Source organism: Sinohyriopsis cumingii, chromosome 17, assembly GCF_028554795.1.
Source record: "Sinohyriopsis cumingii isolate HCF-2022 chromosome 17, ASM2855479v2, whole genome shotgun sequence".
Classification (NCBI taxonomy): Eukaryota; Metazoa; Mollusca; class Bivalvia; order Unionida; family Unionidae; genus Sinohyriopsis; species Sinohyriopsis cumingii.
Window position 1 is genome coordinate 33,438,584 of NC_142977.1, and position 15,808 is coordinate 33,454,391.

Genomic DNA, 15,808 nt, shown 5'->3' on the forward strand with positions numbered 1-15,808 from the left:
TTTTCACTGTAAGACTCCCTGTGATGTCTAGTTGGTTCTAAATTAAACTGGTGCTGGTCAGTCTCCAATATTGCTGCCATGGTGTCTATTATAAGACTATAAAAATCTTACTGTAACTACTCGTCCTGAATGGATCATTATATTAACATGGAATTTTAACCAGAAGACTTTCAATGATGTCTAATTGGTCCTGAATGAAAATGGCACCAATCTTCCAATATGGCTGCCACAGTGGCTAATTTAATAATCTTGATATTGCTTAAAATTATCATAGATTGTTTCAACACTGCAGTTAAAAGTATAAACGATCTTTTCTTGACTTCTTGGCATTTCTTTCAGCCACTGGAACATAAGTCCGTCTCATTAACTCTCGTTCTAGAGTTGTGCTCCCTTTTAAGATTTTAAATATATACAGTGTAACAATAATTCATTGGTGTGCAATTAGTTCCATGAGAGCTTTTGATAAGTTACTATATATACTTTGGATAGCTTTATATATGGGTGTCTAAATGCTCTGATTAGGTGGTTGATGGTGTCTTTATTTATTGGTGTCTAAAAGCACTGATTAGGTGGTCAATGGTGTCTTTATTTATGGGTGTCTAAATGCTCTGATTAGGTGGTTGATGGTGTCTTTATTTATGGATGTCTGAAAGTACTGATTAGGTGGTCATTGGTGTCTTTATTTATGGGTGTCTAAATGCACTGATTAGGTGGTGATGGTGTCTATGGGTTTCTAAATGATCTGATTAGGTGGTTGATGGTGTCTTGATTTATGGGTGTCTAAAAGAACTGATTAGGTTTGTCTTTATTTATGGATGTCTAAAAGCACTGATTAGGGGGTTGATGGTATCTTTATTTATGGATGTAGAACAGCACTGATTAAGTGGTTAATGGAGATTTTATTTATGGATGTCTAACATTACTGATTAGGTGGTTGATGGTGTTTTTATTTATGGATGTCTAACACCACTGATTAAGTGGTTGATGGTGTCTTTGTGTCTAAATGCACTGGTTATGTGGTAATTGGTGTCTTTATAGTATCTCATGGTGATTTAATTGAAATTATCACCCCCATAGAAATGGAGTAGTACTTCATTAAAAAAAAACAAGAAAGGGATTCTTTTCTTCATGCAAAATGTTCATTTCTGCATGTTTTCTCATTTATCATTTATTTTGTTGTACCTTTTACAGAATTTAATAATTCTTTTCTTGGAAATTTTACCCTTTAGTACTGAATGTTTTTGTTTGAGGTTTTTGAAGGCTTTAGTTTCCTCTTTTTTGTGCAGTTCTTTATATTTACATTTTTAGAACTTTACTTTTAATTGGCACCATATGACCAGTGCTCTGCTGACAGTACTGTTATACCCTGTAATTACTACTACTTCTAAAACTACTACTACTACTACTAATAAATAATAATAATAATATTGTATGGATTATCTTACAGAGTTTAACAGTTTTTCAACAATGAAGTTTAGATGGCCCAGTTTAATACACTGAAGCCTGCTTTTAGTTAGGAGTAAAGCTGGGTTCTGCGGTATTGCTGAACATTACTTGATATGTACCATGGTATGCCAAAATTAAATTGGGGACCAACAATTTAATATTTTTGGGCAGGGGCTTGACAATTTTTTGTTTAATTTCTACCTGTCAACAGTTTGAAAAATATTTTCCTCTGATTTATAGCAAAATAACACGATATTATATTCATGATATTATTTGGAATAACACCATATTATATTCATGATATCATTTGGAATAACACCATATTATATTCATGATATCATTTGGAATAACACCATATTATTTTCATGAGATCATTTGGAATAACACCATACTATATTCATTATGTCATTTGGAATAACACCATATTATATTCATGATGTCATTTGGAATAACACCATATTATATTCATGATATCATTTGGAGTAACACCATATTATATTCATGAAATCATTTGGAAAAAATATTAATGTGTGTGTGTGTGACTTGGATTTTTAATGTAGCTTTAACAATGTTTCAGTCATATTGCTATGATGTCTGCAGTGTGGCAGTTTATAGTGATACACCAGGCAGACTTGTCCTAACACTAACCTCGTAATGCTGAGCGCCAAGCGAGGCATCTGTTAGTACCATTTTTGTAAGTCTTTGGTATGACTCGGCTGGGGATCGAACCCATGACCTCTTGCATCCGAGGTGGACGCTCTAACCACTAGACCACTGGAGCGTTTGGAAAAAATATTAGTTATCTTGGGATAAAAGAAAAGAAAACATCTCAGCTCAAAAGAAAGCCATGGTGCCACCCCTCTACCCTGACAATTAAATGGCCATCACCTTATAGTAGATGAAGTTGCTATGTGTATGTTAACTGTTTTATAATTTGAAATGTAAAAGCCGTAACTAAAGAGGGAGGATTAAGTTTACACTATAGATGATACTGTTAAAGACATCATAGTGACATTTGAGAGCCTGTTGATAAATATCAAAAGTGTGCATACTGATGCAAAAAGTTTACTAGCTACACTGTTGGTATAATAAGGGGAAAGCAGTAAACATGAAACACACTTACTCTACAAACGAGAAAATATTTAATGGACTTTGAAAAAATTATGTAAAATTTAGACAATAAACAAGTGCAGTCTTGAAAATCATAGGATGTTTTTTATCCGAAAATTTTCTGAAAGTTGACTTTGGCTCAGATGTGTTTGGCAACATTTTCCTTTTGTGTCTCAGAGACCTTTCATTTTAAAGGAATCAGTTTAACCTATGGGAAACTATCTCATCAATGCAACAGACTTCATCCCAATTCACTTAAGAGCTTTCTTCATGATGTGGGCTACTCTGCTCCCACTAGTAGCTGAATTTGTCTGTTTTTGTCCATTTATTGATCTTTCTTAAGCTTAGCCTTTATCTCACACAAGACTTGAAGCTGCTTCTGATGTGTTAGGAGACCAGAGTCAACTCCCTGGGTGAGGGGATGCAGCTCCATCCACCTCTTACCTGTAATTGTAATGTATCAGGTAATGTATTTGAAGAAGGAACCCAACATATCATAATATTCACTTCCACTCTAGAGATGAATGGCAGGATTTTTAATGCTGATTCCTCTTTATATATTATAATTGGATAATGTCCATGAAGAAGAAACAAAATTGCTTTGCATGCGTTGAATGCCTTCTCTTGACTGTTAGTGTTTGTCACCCATTGCCATTCACTGGCAGCCTGTACACTAGGATTGTGCGCCTAGTTCTGATGTTTTGGAACATGATGCATAATGCTAGCCTAATCAAATGTTTGATGATTAGTTTCATCGAATATGAAACATATCTATTTTACTCCAAATATTAGGGGCCCCAAGTGGCCGAGTGGTCTAAAGCACTCTCCGTTACGGATCATTGCCATCTCACCTCTGTCTGCGTGGGTTCAAGTCTCCGATTCGGCCAATGGGGGTATGTGAGAAAGCTTGCCAGTAGCTTCTTGTGGGTCAGTGGTTCTTTCCAGGGTTTTCCCAGGTTCTTCCTCCACTATTTATACTGGCCGCCATGTATAGCATATCATGTGCTGAAAAATGGCGTTAAACCCTACAACAACAACAACAACTACTCCAAATATTTATTTTGCTCACAGAAGAGCTTACCAAATTATGACATGTAACAGAGGCTTGGAGAACATAGCTCATTGTAGCTTAGGCTATTTTTCTTTTCTCCATGCACTACTTTATCAGTAACACCTTGACTCTTCTTTAATTGATAGACACAGATCCCAAAGAAAGCTTGGTGTGCACGGCTATTTTCTACATAAATCTGGCACTCCATCAGAATGCAGAGATGCATGTGAACTTTTTCTTAATCTTCTACAAGCACTTTCCAACCCCCAACCCCTTTCGCTGCATGAAATTTGCCTTGAATGTTGTATGCCTGACATGTATTTTGACCCATTAATATAGATTAAATAACATAGATATTCTTGGGGCAGGTGCTCTTAGTATTTATTTATTAGTCTTTGAAGGGCATGGTTTGAAAGTTAAAATATTTAATGTTATTCCAACTCAATGTAAGAATATGTTCACCATATTTAAAATCCCCAAAGGTCAAGAGGACATTTAGTACACCCTGTTTGTCTTCATCATGCTATCCAAATTTAAAACAACCCTGCTTATTAAGGACAGAGTTTTGGAAACATTGTTGTAAATCTTGCATTCTAAATTTATCTGTATATAACAGATGCATGTCTTTAAAGGACACAGCTTTGGAAACAGTGTTGTAAATATTGTATACTAATTTTATCTGTATATAATGGCTACATGTCTTTAAAGGACACAGTTTTGTGGTCCTTACACATCCACAATATACAGGTTTCACATCATATTACACACATCATAGTAGAAATTATTTTATTGGATATATACATTATGTTTCAGTTAATAGTGGGGGTGGGGGTGAGATTTTATGGCACCAAAGCTCAATAGTGTCAATATTGTCCCAACTAAAGGTAAAAATTAAAGCATGTAAAAATGAAGAACTGCACAAAAGCATGAGGAAGATGAAGCCAAGTCTAAAAGTGTGTAGTAGTATAGGTAACTACGGGTATATAACATAATTGTATAATTGCAAAAACAATTGTCGGTTCTAAAAATGTGCAGTGCTGTAGGTGCTAATTGCATGGTTGAACAAGTGCAAAACTAAAAGTCAACTCTGCAAGTGTGCAGTAGTATACTTACAAGCCACAACTTACTGCAAAAAGCATTGACCCTGACCTGCTGTCACATAATGCATCGGTAAATCAGGGTCCGTGAGGTTTATTATACAGATCACGTTCTTTTCAGTTTTCAGTTGCCCTATATTTTTTAATGGGTATATACAGAAGGCTCCTATTACCAAATACAAAAATAATGCGTAGTTACTATATAAATGTATAATGGGAGAAATTTCATTGTTTTAATTTTACACATTAACGAGTTTTAATATTCCACACATTGTATGTTTCTTTGTTTTGAACATGTTATCACTTGTGGTGGAAAAAATTGTGCACTCGCCAAATTTTGTAATGTTGAATATGAGTAACTCTGGTTATGACCATGAAAGCTGCAAAAGTAAAAGCACATGGAAATTACCTCACTATGATACACAATATACTGTAATCTAACTTTATGTTCTTTTAGGTTTCCTCAAAGATTTTTTTGGTATCTATGATGGTGCCTTTTACTTGGGAGGTGTTGGAATGATGCTTGGGGCATTTATCTTACTAGCTGGAAATGTCTGGAAAATATGCAGTGATACAAGAAGTAAAGATACAGCAACGGAAATCAATGTAACAACATGAACCAAAGGAACCTTGACAACAAGATGAAAGGATAACAATACCAAGAAGAGAGTATGAAGGAAAGAAATCATAATCACATGGAGAGATAGAGAGAGAGAGAGAGATTTCTGAAATAGTTACACAAGAATGCTAGAAATGTTTCCAAAATAATTTTTTGTGCCACAAATGACATATTCCAATCCACATGAACCTATGTAAGAGTCCAGCTATTCTCTTATTTTTGTCCATGAAACACATAAGCTTTTGGAAATCATAAGTTTAGTTGCTTCCATTACTTATACATTCCAGGGTAGTGTGTTTCAGCTTACAAACTGTATCAAAAAAGGCGGTTTCAATTTTGTTATTACATGATAAACAGTTACATATACATTATCCAGTATCATTCAGTTTGAAAGCTTTATTTAGAGTACGTCTTTTTCTTAAATACCCAAGATTTCCAGCAAATTAAACGTATTTAAAGTCCAAATTGTTTCACACATTTTTCTATGTATGGTAAGGCTGCCACCCAAATGTTTATTTCATATGATCTATATACAACACTCCCTCATTTCAGTGTGCCCTGATAATTTGTAAACCCATGTATAATGCAGTGGCTGATGTGGACAATTTTTTACTACTTCCTTAAAATGACAAAATTATGATCGGAATTGTTAAATGAAATATTGCTCATCTTATCACTGAGAACTATGGTTAATGCATGGAAATTTTACATCGGCATCATGATTATTGCAAATTTATAGAAATATTTTTCAAAATATTTTAAAACCTTTTTCTCGGTGTCTGGTTGTCTCTTGCTCTCTTCTGACAATGATGCAGTCAGCGTTTATGGGTTCCATTGTTAAAGTGTTTTTGATAAAGAAGTGTATGATTTGCAAGCCTTTAAACATTTTACTTATTATTAGTATTTCCCCATTATTTGATTTGATACAAAAGATGTAATGAACATCATGAGTGTAACGTAGTCGAGCTGACCCTTTGAGACCGGGCAGGGTTTTAAAGAAACAATAAACATATTCATGGATGACAAATGACAATATATTAAACACTGGTACTAATGATATGAAAATAACACAGAAAAGCATATAAAATGAATATAAAACACATATGAAATATACTTTGACTACTAGGTCACATTCATGTAGTCAAAAAGTTCTAGCAACTCTATATAAACTTCATGTATACAAATATCTCTAGCAAACTTTCATATAAACAAATGCTTGTTGCAAACCTATATAATCAACTACTGGTTGCAAACATTTATGTAGTCAGACACTACTGTCACAATTCACATGTAGTCAAACCACTACTTGTTATTATGCTTTTACTTGTAGTCAGTACACTACTTGTTATTGTGTTTTACTTGTAGTCAATACACTACTTGTTATTGTGTTTTACTTGTAGTCATATCACTACTTGATTGGAAAATACAGGTTGACACGGCCTTCTCTCTGGCACGGTCACTTTCCCCTCCGCACTTGTACCCGTACGTTGGCACTGAATTGGTGGGTTATACTAGTAATGGTACACCAGACGTCATGGTATCCACAAGCCCATCCGTCTGCTCATAACCGGCGAGCTGAATATGGAAAATAAACACACCTTTCCAATAGTCTAATTTAATTGGAATGGGTTTTGTTGCAACTACTTTAAGAATATACGATAGGTACGAAGTATGACATAGGAATGCTATGCAATAAAAATAAATATACATAATGCTATGACATTAATACATACATAATATGTTTTTGAAATTAGTCGTGATAGCGACTAGATGAAATTAACTCGCTACCACATTGCCTAGGTATATCTTAATAAACTGAATTGCAAATACGATAAACGATGTGACCACATAATACAACAATGAATGTGCTTTTGCGAAACTGAATAATTATTGTAAATAATAAAAAGAGTTGACTAAAAAACATTCGACTCACCCAACTGTTTGGCTCTAACTAAATTACAATGGCACCTGCCCGACAGCTGAATATATTTAGAGCTTCCCTCTATATTGGCTGTGCCCTTCAATATCTCTACCCAATATATATAGTAGTGCGCAATAATATATTATTTCGCACGTGCTGCGCGAGCAATAAAAGCTTCACGCGATACGACAAAAAATTACATTTACAGAAATATTACGGCGCGTGAAACAAGACAACCTGATTATATGAAAAGTATGGAAGACTAAATGAGCCATATCGGGCATTTCGTAACAATGATACAAAGCATGTCTACTTTTACTCGATAGTAACAATATAACAGAGTTTCTGCAAATTGGAAATCAAAACAAAATCGGTAATTAGATTCTCAGAAATTCTCAAAGAGATAGTTGTGACAATAGATTGACACTTTTCACCTTCGAAGAAGGTTTATAGCATTTATGATCATTACAGGGTACATTGAAAGCAGCTTTAAAGATTATGAACTAAAACAAAACATTTCTTTGACAAAACTTAAATAGTATTTATTTCTCAAAGTGCTGCCACCAGTAGACATTACTGGCATTTTAAATGGATGGAATTATCCACCAATATTCTTATTTACCGTGTTCTGCGAATTTAATTTGGTACAAAAATATAACAATTTAGCAAAATATATGACTTCTTATTAAAAGTTTAGAATTTCATAATGTTGAGTTCGGGCACTAACAGCTATATTCAGTAACAAAATGAGTTGTATACCAGAGTTCCTTTTATTAGTTTTTATTGTGATTTTCTACACATTCAATAAATAGGGGCCGATCCTTTTGGTAATTTAGAGAGAAAAATATTGAATACATTACTGTCCATGTGCTATGAGTGGGTTTTTGAGTTATCCGGGCATGAGTTATAGAGGACGAGGTGAATGTGCCTAAAGGTTGCACCGTCTTGTCTGCAGTGGCACTGTCCATGGTGTAAAGGTTACGATTCCATGTATAGTTTTCAAAAATTATGTATCCTCAACATCATTTGCTGTTTGACTATAACTGATACTATATTACTGTGTGCCTAAGACATGTACTCATACCAAGCTGTCCTGTGGCTAAGCATAGTGTTACATAATTATAATGCCATTCATAGGACCATGTTCTGCAGAAGCAGCATATATTTGCAAGAGTTATTTATATTAACAAGAAAAGGTAAAATTAGTGAAAACAGTAATTCATATTCACATTTGCAATATAAATGGGAACCTGTACACTACATGCCATCTGCTAGACTAATTAATATTGAAATTCATGGAACTAGTTCTATGATTCTCTAGAAAAATGTTGATGAGTGTTAATGTTCCTTGTGTTGTGGAAAGATTTCATTATGAACTCTCTGATATTTGTATCTAATGAATCTTTTTCATGGGATATTTTTAGTGATTATGTTGTAGAATGATGACTAAAAAATCATTCTGTTTGTTTATAAAATAATTACAGATTTTGTATTGCTGTTGATATGATACATTATTAACCCCACCCACACTGTATGCAATTAAGAGAGATATGGCTATTGCTATGTCTGACTGTTTCTCTGTCTGTCTGTCTGTCTATAAACAGTTCATATCTAGAGCACATCAAATCATTCAAGGTATTTGAAAGAAACTTGGTACATACAGTATATGTCAGGCAATTTGCATGGAGAGTACCTGTGGTAATTTGAATTTTCTGCATTTTGTATTCTTGTTACCATGGAAACAGACCACTCTGGTGGTCTAGTGGTTGGAGCATCAGCCCTGGATGCGGGAGGTTGTGGGTTTGAACCTCGGCCAATTCATACTTGTAAAAATGGTACTAACATCTGCCTCGCATGGTGCTCAGTGTTAAGAGGTTAGTGTTAGGGCAGGTCAGCCTGGTGTCAGGATAATGTGACTGGGTGGGACATCATGCTACATGTCTGCGGCATGATGCCCCAGTGCTAGACATCACTATGAACTGCCACACTACAAACATCATAACGATATAACTGAAAAATTGTTAAAGCTGCATTAAAAAACCAGATTACACACAACATGGAAACAAAGTGTAGCATAATTAATATAACTATTGAGAATGAAAGAGCATAGGGCATTTGTCTGTCATAGTGCATGCTATATATACACACAAGAAATTATTGTACATTTTGAGTCTTATTTATTACAACCAAATACAAGGGGTACTTTCAAGAGGAGTCTTTACATAAGCAGAGAATGTGGTGGTGGGGTGTCACTTCTAGATAAATCTAGTTTTCTTAGATAAATCTAGTTTTCTTATATGTTAATAAGAACTATGTATACAAAAAATTTTTTGTATAAGATTTACTCACAATAAAGTGAAACTGAGATATATAATAATAATAATAATAATAATGAGACCTTTGTATAGCGCCTAATCTTTAGAAGCTCTAAGTGCTTTACAACATTAGACAACACCTATAAGATAAAAAACATATAATAATATTATTACAAAAACAAACCATGAAATTAGAAAAAACATTAAAAAATAAAAAACATGCTGAGAATATTTGAGATATATACAGGTCCATATCTTTATTAATCTAGAAACTTTGTAGTTTTTGGAAACAAAATGTTTTAGAGTGTTTAATCATAGACATCTTTCTTTTGTCAAACTTGCTTTGGCAGAAATTCAGCACAATGATCATATTGGTGTATGTCTGTACAAACATAAATTCATACATCAATCTATACCCTTGGTTCAACTCTGTGCTTAATCAGAGACATTTCTTGTATTGTCAAGTTCTTATGCAGAAGCTCAGTGCAGTGATTACTTTGGTGTCTGTACATGTGATCTCATTGTTGTCTGTCAGTACAAATGCATGTACATACGTCTGTTGATTTTGATACTAGACATGGTGATCTCATTGTTTGTCTGTACAAATGCATGTCCATACATGTGTCCATTCTGATACTAGACATGGTGATCTCATTGTTGTCTGTCAGTACAAATGCCTGTCCATACATCTGTCGATTATGATTCTAGAAATGGTGATCTCATGGTTGTCTGTCAGTATAAAATAATAAATGCCTGCCCATACATCTGTCCATTCTGATACTAGACATGGTGATCTCATTGTTTGTCTGTACAAAATGCATGTCCATGCATCTGTCCATTCTGATACTAGATAAGGTGATCTCATTGTTGTCAGTACAAATGCATGTCCATACATATGTCCATTCTGATACTAGACACTTGATCTCATTGTTTGTCTGTACAGTTGCATGTCCATACGTCTGTCCATTTTGATGCTAGACATGGTGATCTCATTGTTGTTTGTCTGTACAGTTGCATGTCCATACATCTGTCCATTTTGATACTAGACACATGAACTCATTGTTGTTTGTCAGTACAAATGCATGTCCATACATCTGTCCATTTTAATACTAGACATGGTGATCTCATTGTTGTGTCTCTACATATGTTTATTTGTTTTCATGAGTTTTATTGATTGACAAATATTTAGTTGAGCTTATTTTGTCATTTGTTTCAAGAAATGTTTTAATTGGTGTTCTTATTTGCTTGAAAAATATGTATGATGGGGAGAGTAAAAGCTGTATTGACTCAGTGTATATAACTGTCATTTCATTCTCTAGCTACATATCCAAGGATCACATAGTATAAGTCTATATTGGTCTATCACTCTATATTCTTTATATCTAGTTATTCAGATCGGCACTTATTTGTCAGCATGTTTATTTCATCAATAAATGCTCTGTTTTCCCAGAGGATCTGAATTGTACGGAACAGTTTTGTCCATTTTTTTCTTTGGATTTATATCCTTTATGTCTGAATTGTAGATTGACACATATAATATGCTTGTTTTACATTTGTTAAATAGATATTTATATTTGTTTGAAAATTTGGATATTGTTGACTTTATTAAAATGCTGATAATAATTATAGTTTGTTCTTGTGTGATCAAGAATACTCTTTTTGAAATATATTGCACTTTAACCTGTGAGTAATAATTAAGCAGGGTACCAGTCTCAAAGGCAGGGAACATTGAATATCATGTTTAATGCTTTAAGATTGGGCCATTAACTTTAATATCAGGATGGAATTTTTCTGAGATTTTCACCAGCAGATTCATCTGTATGGGTTGTATTTCTGTATTTAGAGGATTTTAATTTGTTTACAGCAGGCCAAAATTATGTCATGCCTACCATGTATGATACTGTTCATTAAAGTAACTTTGACTGGTACCCTCTCATGTCACATTTATCTCAAGAAAGGCTGTGATGCACACCATTTTGACTGTTCAGAAAGTTTGCGCTGAATTCAATTAAAAAAAGTTCATATTTTGTATACTGGGCCTTCGTGTATAAAAAACTTTGTTTTCTCAAATACTGACATTAGTGTCTACAGAAAATTCATGGTCTGAGCCATTTGGAATGTGCTACCTAAAAAGCTTGAGAGCCCTGTAGCATTTGCATTTCTGTTTTTGTAAACTAATAGTAAGATATAGGAAGACACTGTGAAGATTTTTTTGGTTACGTTTTGTATATTTAGAGTTAATTTTGATCCTAATGATGTTTGCAGGTGATCCATAGTGTTCATGGAACCCTTGTTTTTTGCTGATCCAACAATATCTAATGAGAAAGCATACATTGTTGCCATGGCCCGTACTTAACACAATGTTATGTCATTAAGACCACCTCCCCCCATCATGGGGGCTTCAGGTGGGTCTAAGGCACTAGCCTGTACAGATCATTCTTTACAGTGTCCCAGTGAGTTGGAGTCTAGGCTTGACCAGCATGGATATATGAGTAAGCTTGCCAGTAGCTTAAAATTCTTCCTGGGTTCTTCATCCACCAATTATACTGGCTGCCATGTATAGTCTTATCATGTCCTAAGAAATGACATTAAACCCACAAATAAACAAACAAACTCATATCATGTCTTCCCCATTATAAATTTTGTTTCCACTCGATAACTTGCTACTAAAAGCAAATTTAATACAAGGCTTTACAATAGGACAAGCTACCATCTTGGTGATGTTTGTATATACCAGAATTTTAATATCTTAACCATTTATATTTTATCTTGTAATATTATGTGTTTACATTGTGTGGAGGGTTTTTGGCATGCTAACATTTTTGTTACAGTCCTTTATCTTTACAATTTTAGAACTTTTTTGGTTGTGCTGATAGGCAGTTAAACCCTATACTATGCAATGTTATGTTTGAGGCTTGCAATTTTCAGACAAAATTTGTATGAGTTTATTACCTCTGTTAAACTTTGTCCTTAAAATGCAATGCATTTGTGGTGACATCTTTGTTTTATCGACAGATATCTAGCTAATTATGAAAGGTTTATTTTACATCAGAGGTGCAAGAAGTTATACCAACCTATGCATGCACTCCGGTTGTTTTATATGTCATGTAATGTGTAGGAAACAGGAGAACCTGGAGGTAACAACTTGAATTTGATGAGGAACCACTTAGACCCTTGCATGTGTTGGACAAGGGGTTGAACAGGAGATTTCTATGCCTAATTTTATCAAAAGTTCATTACATTTTATCCAGATATTTCTGATGACATTGAGAATCATGTATTTTTAACTCACTTGGCAATAAATCCAAGTGAACTTATGGTTTTGTTCTTCCTTCATTGTGGATCATTCATCATCTATTGTCTCATTTAGCATGTGTCATCCATTCCCTTTTGTTATTTACAACTTTTCAAAATCCACTCCTCAGAATTTAACAGAAAATCATCCTGGCATTAAGCACTTAAAATTTGTTAATATGATGCCAATCCACCATCAAATATGGCTGCCACTACTAAAAATAGAAAAACATTTGAAAGATTTATTTAACACTGTTAAATAAAATTGGACTAAATTAATGATAAAGCTTCCTAGCAGAGAAAGCTTTCAGGTAAATGATGCTGCTCTGCTGTCATTGCTAAGCACAGAAAACAATTTAATGAACTTTAAAAGAAGAAACACTATTCAATACAGTTTGACTAAATTTAATAGAAAGCATCCTTTCCATGCCAATTTGCCTATTAAGGAAATGTTAACATGTGGTGAGTACAATGGAGTTTTTCCCTTGCAGACAAAATTTAAAATGGATGTAAAGAAATTAATTTATTAAGCTGTATGAAATGTCAATAAAACAAGAGACATTGATTAACAAAATAACAAAACTTAGTGATTAAATTGAATAATCTGTAATTAAAATCTGAAGCGATGATATAAGATAGAAATACTGAATAATCTGTAATTAAAATATGAAGGGATGATATAAGATAGAAATATAATGAATAACACCCTCTAAGTAGAGAAATCCTGCATGCGGTCTTGTGAATGAGGTTGTTGTGTATTTTGACAAGACGTTTTATTTTCATGTGTCTTAGAAGTCATCAGTGCCTTTTAGACAAAAAAACCTCTAAGGAGGCTAAGCCCAACAAAAGCAAAATAGTGCTGTGCATCTCTTAATGCACACCAATAAATCAGTGACCCCACCCCAATCTAACCAAAGCAACAAAACATTTCAGAATAGTATTGCCACTGAAATATTTGTTGTTTCTATCTTATTATTATTCAAATATTGTATGCCATTAGTTCAATCTGTTTTGAATTTTTATTTCGTATTTGTTATTTAATATTAAAAAGGAAAAACAATTTTCTCTCCTGGAATACTTCAGAATTAAATTATAAAAGTGCTTAAAAAACTCAATTTTTTTCAGATCGGGGTCTACATTGTTTCTGTAGGAAACATAATGATTTGTAGTTAACAGCATAGACACTGATCTGTGTCAATATGCCATCTGATCGGGGTCTACATTGTTTCTGTAGAAAACATAATGATTTGTAGTGAACAGCATAGACACTGATCTGTTCAATATGCCTTCTGATCGGGGTCTACATTGTTTCTGTAGAAAACTTAATGATTTGTAGTGAACAGCATAGATACTGATCTGTGTCAATATGCCTTCTAATCGGGGTCTCCATTGTTTCTGTAGAAAACTTAATTATTTGTAGTGAACAGCATAGATACTGATCTGTGTCAATATGCCTTCAGATCAGGGTCTACATTGTTTCTGTAGAAAACTTAATGATTTGTAGCAAACAGCATAGATACTGATCTGTGTCAATATGCCTTCTGATCAGGGTCTACATTGTTTCTGTAGAAAACTTAATGATTTGTAATGAACAACATAGACACTGATCTGTGTCAATATGCCTTCTGATCGGGTCTACATTGTTTCTGTAGAAAACATAATTATTTGTAGTGAACAGCATAGATACTGATCTGTGTCTATATGCCTTCAGATCCGGGTCTACATTGTCTCTGTAGAAAACTTAATGATTTGTAGTGAACAACATAGACACTGATCTGTGTCAATATGCCTTCTGATCGGGTCTACATTGTTTCTGTAGAAAACTTAATGAATTGTAGTGAACAGCATAGACACTGATCTGTGTCCATATGCCTTCAGATCAGGGTCTACATTGTTTCTGTAAAAAACTTAATGATTTGTAGTGAACAGCATAGATACTGATCTGTGTCAATATGCCTTCAGATCAGGGTCTACATTGTTTCTGTAGAAAACTTAATGATTTGTAATGAACAGCATAGATACTGATCTGTGTCAATATGCCTTCAGATCAGGGTCTACATTGTTTCTGTAGAAAACTTAATGATTTGTAGTGAACAGCATAGACACTGATCTGTGCCAATATGCCTTCTGATCAGGGTCTACATTGTTTCTGTATAAAACTTAATGATTTGTAGTAAACAGCATAGATACTGATCTGTGTTAATATGCCTTCTGATCAGGGTCTACATTGTTTCTGTATAAACCTTAATGATTTATAGTGAACAGCATAAATACTGATGTGTATCAATATGCCTTCTGATCGGGGTCTCTGTTGTTTCTGTAGAAAACTTAATTATTTGTAGTGAACAGCATAGATACTGTTCTGTGTAAATATGCCTTCAGATCAGGGTCTACATTGTTTCTGTATAAACCTTAATGATTTGTAGTGAACAGCATAGATACTGATCTGTGTCAATATGTCTTCAGATCAGGGTCTACATTGTTTCTGTAGAAAACTTAATGATTTGTAGCAAACAGCATAGATACTGATCTGTGTCAATATCCCTTCTGATCAGGGTATATGTTGTTTCTGTATAAAATTTAATGATTTGTAGTGAACAGCATATACACTGATCTGTGTTAGCAGGTTAATAATCCACCTGATCAAGGTCTACATTGCTCATTCCTAACACCTATGTTTTGTAGTGAACAGCATAAACATGGATCCTCCAGTACATTATGCAACAGACTATCATCATTGATTGGGTTAAATGTTCACCATATGCAGACATTATACATATATGAACTAACAACAGTGTTTGGGCTAGATGTTCACCATATGCAAGCATTATACATACGTAAACTAAGTACAGTGATTGGGCTTGATGTTCACCATATGCAGGCATTGTACATACATGAACTAAGTACATGATTGGACTAGATGTTCACCGTATGCAAGCATTATACATATATGAA

At 34.1% G+C, this 15,808-nt stretch overlaps 1 protein-coding gene across 1 annotated transcript in view; it reads left to right on the forward strand.

Moving 5' to 3' along the window:
• Positions 1 to 12,876, forward strand: part of LOC149778389 (monocarboxylate transporter 4-like) — a 74,815-nt gene extending 61,939 nt beyond the window's left edge. The window contains exon 8 of the mRNA XM_089939213.1: positions 5,162 to 12,876. Within this exon, the coding sequence (XP_089795339.1) occupies positions 5,162 to 5,322 (161 nt within the window). The 3' untranslated portion in view covers positions 5,323 to 12,876. The remainder of the gene's footprint in view (positions 1 to 5,161) is intronic.
• Positions 12,877 to 15,808: the final 2,932 nt, after the last annotated feature.